At 35.3% G+C, this 7,157-nt stretch overlaps 1 protein-coding gene across 1 annotated transcript; it reads left to right on the top strand.

The window, feature by feature from the left end:
• The first annotated feature begins 384 nt into the window (after window positions 1–384).
• Window positions 385–1,026, top strand: LOC130744128 (uncharacterized). The gene has a single exon (XM_057596317.1). It carries the CDS (start codon window positions 385–387, stop codon window positions 1,024–1,026), a length of 642 nt encoding a protein of 213 aa, XP_057452300.1.
• Window positions 1,027–7,157: the final 6,131 nt, after the last annotated feature.

Below are 7,157 nucleotides of genomic sequence, written 5' to 3'. Positions count from 1 at the left end.
TGTTCTTCAACAATGGAGAAACTCTTCTATCTCCTTCTCGTTCCTTATATGGTCTCTCATTCGTGTTGGCAGTTATATAGAGACAAACTTTATGGGTGGAGATAGGGACAATGTTCAAGTCCTTTTTCAATCATGATGGTGCTCCCATCAAGCACTATATATAGACTCTCTTCCAAGAGTCACTTTCTTTCATATAAAATCATATCTCTTTATTCAAGAGTTATGTCCTTTATTCAAATATCAAACAATACATACATTTATTTAATTATTAAATCAATTAACTTAATGCATCACATGAGACATTTCTTACCGTATATGCTATATTATTTGATGTTCATGATTAAATTTGGCTACCGCATGCGGAATTCAATCTTAAAAGACCCGATGGGAGCAAAATCAAAGATTAAAAAGTTGTTCGGGTTTGGAAAGAAAGGTGCTAGTTCTTCTAGGGATGATACACAAGTTTCACAAGTTTCATCGGAGGACGACGACTATGAAACCAGGGATCAACGGATAATATGCGCTTATCCAACACCTCCTATTCAAAGTTCTACACATATTCATAGAGAAGAAACATGGATAGTATATGCATATTCCCCTCCTCAAGAAGGAGACCCTCAAGGAATGGACTCTTCGTACAATCCCTATCTTGATCCATACTATGCTCAAGAAAGATCTTCTTCATACTATGCTCAACCAAACTATCCTCAAGGAGGAAGCTCTTCATACTATCCTCATGAAGGAACGTCATCATACAATCATCAACCATACTATCCTCAAGGTGGAAGCTCTTCGTACTATCCTCAAGAAGGAAGATCTTCGTACTATCCTCAAGAAGGAAGCTCTTCGTATGGAAACTATCCTCAAGAAGGAAACTATCCTCAAGATGGAAGCTATCCTCAAGATGGAATCTCTTCATACTATCCTTACCAAGGAACTTCTTCAAACTATCCTTACCAAGGAACTTCTTCAAACTATGGAAGCTCTTCACACGATGAAAACGCAAATGGTTGTTCCATCATGTGATTTGCCAATGTTAGGTTTATGAATAATTGCACTACTTTTGACAATTTTATCTTAGTTTCCTATTATTATTATTATTTTCAAGGCTTAGTTAGGTATGAGTTCTCTATAAAATAGGGGTTTTTTTTTGTTTTGGTACCTACTACGTTTCTATTTTATGAGTCCTTAGTTGCCAAGAAAATAGTGGTTTTCTAGTTTTAGGTTGTTAAGAGGGTGTTTTTTCTTGTGGTTTTCCCCAACATGAGAGGGTTGTTCTCATGGTTTATTATCTATCATTAATAATATCTTTCTCTTTTAGGAAAAAAAATAGTGGTTTTCTTTCCCTTCCAAAATTAATTCAATCCCTCACCCCTCCCATTTAACTCCAATTTTAAATGCGGTAAACATAATACCAATTGGAAAAAAATGAATTGTTAGTGATTTTTTTTATAAGCCAAATTTATATTGATCAAGAAGTACAAAGGGTACTCCAATCCCAATACAACAAACAAATTACAAAAACAAAAAGGCAACAAGTAAAATAAATAACAAGACTAAACCAAAGAAGCTTATGAATTGTTAGCGATAATGAACAATTTGGTAGAGCAAGAATGTAACAGTAACAATAAAAATAAAAGACACGTTGTAACACCCCATTTTCTGTTATTAGGTTATTTATTATTTTATTTTAATTAGTATTATGGTATATGATAATTAAGTGATTTTGTTAGATAATTAAGTGATTATGTGATATAGATAAATACGGTTTTAGGGTTTAGTATGAGTAATTGAGTGTGGGGCCCATTGTATGGCTATTTAAGGGTTAGGAGTGAAATAGAAAGAAAGAAAAGAAAAAAAATAAGGATTAGAAGAGAAGCAGAACAAGAAACACGTGAAAGCAGAGAAGGAGAGGAGAAAAGAGGAGAAAACTTAGAACTGATCTACAAGAGGTAAGGGTTTGAATTCATGTTTTATGGATTGGTATGAGAGTGGATAATGATAGAAAGCATGATTTAGGAACCCTAGGTTGCAAAAATTCCCAAATTGAAATAGTTAGGGTTTGGTTTTTAGATGATTTTGGGGGTAGATGATAGGCTTGCATGATGCGCAGAAATTTACGTTCTCTTGTACCCTTTTTCGTGCTATGTTAATGGCCGAATTTGAAGAAGTAGTCTTCATAAAAGTTGTAGGTTTTTCTGTTACGAAACTTTTGCCGCTGGTTTCACGTCATTCCGACGTCTGGAGCTCGAGTTATGTGTATTTTAGTGAGTATAGGTTAAGCTGTCCAGTTTCTTACGAACTGCGGTTAGTGTACGTTTGTTCTCTGATTTTTGTACTTTGAATTGTGACTTGAAAATTTATAGAGGTTTACAAAACGTGTATACGGAACCATGATAAAAATATTAGATTTTTCTGAGTATATTTGATAATTTACATCTGTTTAATAGTTCATTAGATGTGTGGTGCGCGCACATGGCGAGTTGCGCAGGAAGATGTCGCAAGATGTCGCGACATGGCGAGTTGCGTAGGGAGATGTCGTGAGATGTCGCGACATGGTGAGTTGTGCAGTGAGATGTCGCGAGATGGCGAGTATGAGCATGTCGCGAGTTTTTGGGAAAATTTAGAGAGAAATCCAGTCTTTAGGAAATAGTTGCAGAACCTGTTATATATGAATTATATTTAATTTACATCTATTTTTAATAATCATTATATGATGTTGTTTATGAATTGATGTTATGTTTGAGATGCTAAGTTGTTGTGGTTGCAAGTTGTATAATTGATAACATGTAATATGTGTGTTTGTGCAACTGGTGATGAATATGCTAAAATAATTAGGACTTGGAGATGGTCTGAATATGCATATGTTAGTGGAGTTTTGCACAATACACTGCATAGTTGTCAAGAGGCAATGTTTGCTAGTTCTCGTGGAGGCTAGTGACTTGTCCCAAAACTGGAGTGGTTTTGAAGCCTAGAGCGAGGGCTTTATTGGTGGTTATCTGTCTGGAGTGGACGCGGTGATACCGCTAAGGATAACAACTTTGGTACCAAAGGCATTTGCACGGGTCTCACTTGAGTCATATGTGTTATGGTGATATTTTTGGAGAGATTTGATGTGGTGGTAATTAGAGACTATTATATATGTTCTAATTGAGCTATAATTTATGGAGTATTTGCCATAACTGTGAACTTGATTAATTATGTTAAAATTACATAATTTATTATTTGTTAGTGAATGTGAGTAATTTATGTGGAGCATAGATAAGCTTTTACATTATTTATTATTATGCTTATCCATATGATATGAGTTCTCACCCTTCTGTTGGAATGATGTTCTATGCGACATCGCTCAGGTACTGAAGATAGTGGAGCTTCTCGCGAGGGTTAGTTGGAGGAGCTAGTCTTTCATTTACGGTTTAGTTAGGGGAGTCATGCTCTGTTATGTAACACCGGGAAACGTTTAGTTTTGTACCTTGATGTTAAGAGTTACCTATGAACTCTCTTTATGTTAAATTTTGGAGTTGAAATAAATCCGCTGTGCTATGCATATGATGTTGCGACATTAAAGTTGGAAAATTTATATATTTATTATGAGCATGACAGGTGTTTTGATTTATGTTTCTGGAGAATAAATGTGACACCCTCTGTGTTATGCATTTTACTCTGATTTATGATATATTATTATGCGGGGTTTAGAGGGTGTTACATTAGTGGTATCAGAGCATGATTGGTCAGTAGTCTAGGGTTATTAGCATGTCTAATTCTTTTTGTATTCGATATGTGTTTATGACACCCTCTAAACCCCGCATAATAATATATCATAAATCAGAGTAAAATGCATAACACAGAGGGTGTCACATTTATTCTCCAGAAACATAAATCAAAACACCTGTCATGCTCATAATAAATATATAAATTTTCCAACTTTAATGTCGCAACATCATATGCATAGCACAGCGGATTTATTTCAACTCCAAAATTTAACATAAAGAGAGTTCATAGGTAACTCTTAACATCAAGGTACAAAACTAAACGTTTCTCGGTGTTACATAACAGAGTATGACTCCCCTAACTAAACCGTAAATGAAAGACTAGGTCCTCCAACTAACCCTCGCGAGAAGCTCCACTATCTTCGGTACCTGAGCGATGTCGCATAGAACATCATTCCAACAGAAGGGTGAGAACTCATATCATATGGATAAGCATAATAATAAATAATGTAAAAGCTTATCTATGCTCCACATAAATTACTCACATTCACTAACAAATAATAAATTATGTAATTTTAACATAATTAATCAAGTTCACAGTTATGGCAAATACTCCATAAATTATAGCTCAATTAGAACATATATAATAGTCTCTAATTACCACCACATCAAATCTCTCCAAAAATATCACCATAACACATATGACTCAAGTGAGACCCGTGCAAATGCCTTTGGTACCAAAGTTGTTATCCTTAGCGGTATCACCGCGTCCACTCCAGACAGATAACCACCAATAAAGCCCTCGCTCTAGGCTTCAAAATCACTCCAGTTTTGGGACAAGTCACTAGCCTCCACGAGAACTAGCAAACATTGCCTCTTGACAACTATGCAGTGTATTGTGCAAAACTCCACTAACATATGCATATTCAAACCATCTCCAAGTCCTAATTATTTTAGCATATTCATCACCAGTTGCACAAACACACATATTACATGTTATCAATTATACAACTTGCAATCACAACAACTTAGCATCTCAAACATAACATCAATTCAGAAACAACATCATATAATGATTATTAAAAATAGATGTAAATTAAATATAATTCATATATAACAGGTTCTGCAACTATTTCCTAAAGACTGGATTTCTCTCTAAATTTTCCCAAAAACTCGCGACATGCTCGTGCTCGCCATCTCGCGACATCTCACTGCACAACTCGCCATGTCGCGACATCTCACGACATCTCCCTACGCAACTCGCCATGTCGCTGAATAACTCCCCATGTCGCGACATCTCACGACATCTCCCTACGCAACTCGCCATGTCGCGACATCTTGCGACATCTTCCTGCGCAACTCGCCATGTGCGCGCACCACACATCTAATGAACTATTAAACAGATGTAAATTATCAAATATACTCATAAAAATCTAATATTTTTATCATGGTTCCGTACACACGTTTTGTAAACCTCTATAAATTTTCAAGTCACAATTCGAAGTACAAAAATCAGGAAAAATCGTACACTAACCGCAGTTCGTAAGAAACTGGACAGCTTAACCTATACTCACTAAAATACACATAACTCGAGCTACAGACGTTGGAATGACGTGAAACCAGTGGCAAAAGTTTCGTAACAGAAAAACCTACAACTTTTATGAAGACTACTTCTTCAAATTCGGCCATTAACATAGCACGAAAAAGGGTACAAGAGAACGTAAATTTCTACGCATCATGCAAGCCTATCATCTACCCCCAAAATCATCTAAAAACCAAACCCTAACTATTTCAATTTGGGAATTTTTGCAACCTAGGGTTCCTAAATCATGCTTTCTATCATTATCCACTATCATACCAATCCATAAAACATGAATTCAAACCCTTACCTCTTGTAGATCAGTTCTAAGTTTTCTCCTCTTTTCTCCTCTCCTTCTCTGCTTTCACGTGTTTCTTGTTCTGCTTCTCTTCTAATCCTTATTTTTTTTCTTTTCTTTCTTTCTATTTCACTCCTAACCCTTAAATAGCCATACAATGGGCCCCACACTCAATTACTCATACTAAACCCTAAAACCGTATTTATCTATATCACATAATCACTTAATTATCTAACAAAATCACTTAATTACCATATACCATAATACTAATTAAAATAAAATAATAAATAACCTAATAACAGAAAATGGGGTGTTACACACGTATCATGGTTGAATTGTCATTAAGAATTATTTAAATATGGTTTGCACATAAAATAAAATATTAATGAAACTTAGGACACAAATCCAATTAAATAGTTATTTTTATAAATAAAAAAAGGGGTTTCCTATTGCCATTGTCCATTTGATTTCCAACCTCAATTTTTATGTGTTTCACCATTTAACTCAATCTTTAAGTGTTTCACCATAACTGGTTCATTTGATTTTCTTCCACAAGCCGTAAAAAGAAGCCGTAAATGAGGTGAGAGAAATGAGGAAGTTTTAAATTAAAATAAAATAAAATTACATAAATACCCATGATTTAAATTTTAAACTACCTTTGAAGAAGAGAGTAGCAGATTTTTGTCATAGTAAAAAAGTGTTGAATGCTAATTTACTCATTCATAAACTCTAATTGGAGTAAGTTAGCAAAGCCCTTCAAACAAAAAATGGTCACTCTAGGTGTTGGGCAACTCGCCAGAGTCTAATTGCATTAAGCACAGCTATAATTCGGCTTTTCAAAAAATTTACACTTACCATCTCAGCCTTGATTTTGTTGGTTTCTCTGAGGAAGATCTAGGCAAAACTTTTCACTTATGAGACACAAGCTGTTGACTTGGTTGCTACTAACAATTATGGGAGCTAACATATTGATTACTACAATTTAACCTCTACTTATCTTATTCTGATCATTAAATGAGTCATTGTCTTATCAATATTATGATCACGAAATGAGCCCTCAAGGGATCCAACACCTTATCTTGAGACAACTAACTTGTAACTTGTATTGGAAGATATGCAGGAGGTATAGGCTTCGCGTTGGAATTAAGTATAGGGAATCCTGCTCTGCCTACAGCATTGAGTGGTCCCTCAGCCACGTTTTCCTTCCCAGTTCTCATATAGGAGAGTTGGACCATTAACAAATTGTCCCAAGTTTAGCTTTTACTGAAATAAAGCTTAGACGCAAAACACAGTTTTTGGTTAACATTCACAACATGCAAGAAAAGAGAGGGACAAGTATTGGTGAAAGATTTTGAGCTTCAATGTACCAACTTAGTTCTGCTTTTTGCTAAGAGTTTGTTAACAACATAGGAGGCCACTATGCCTTCACTGGGTGTTCAGTTTCTTTTGCAAAATTGAACTGATACTGGTCCCCTAAGCAAACCACAACTATCATGATCCTGGCTCGGTCCTTTTTTCACTTTGAAATCAAAATTGGATCAGCACTAGGGTTCTAATATAGCACAGAAAA

Source organism: Lotus japonicus, chromosome 3, assembly GCF_012489685.1.
Source record: "Lotus japonicus ecotype B-129 chromosome 3, LjGifu_v1.2".
Classification (NCBI taxonomy): Eukaryota; Viridiplantae; Streptophyta; class Magnoliopsida; order Fabales; family Fabaceae; genus Lotus; species Lotus japonicus.
This window is presented reverse-complemented; position numbering and strand designations above follow the sequence as displayed.

What these genes read in the sequence shown, in the direction of transcription:
- LOC130744128 (XM_057596317.1), top strand. Translation starts at nt 385, where the DNA reads ATGGGAGCAAAATCAAAGATTAAAAAGTTGTTCGGGTTTGGAAAGAAA.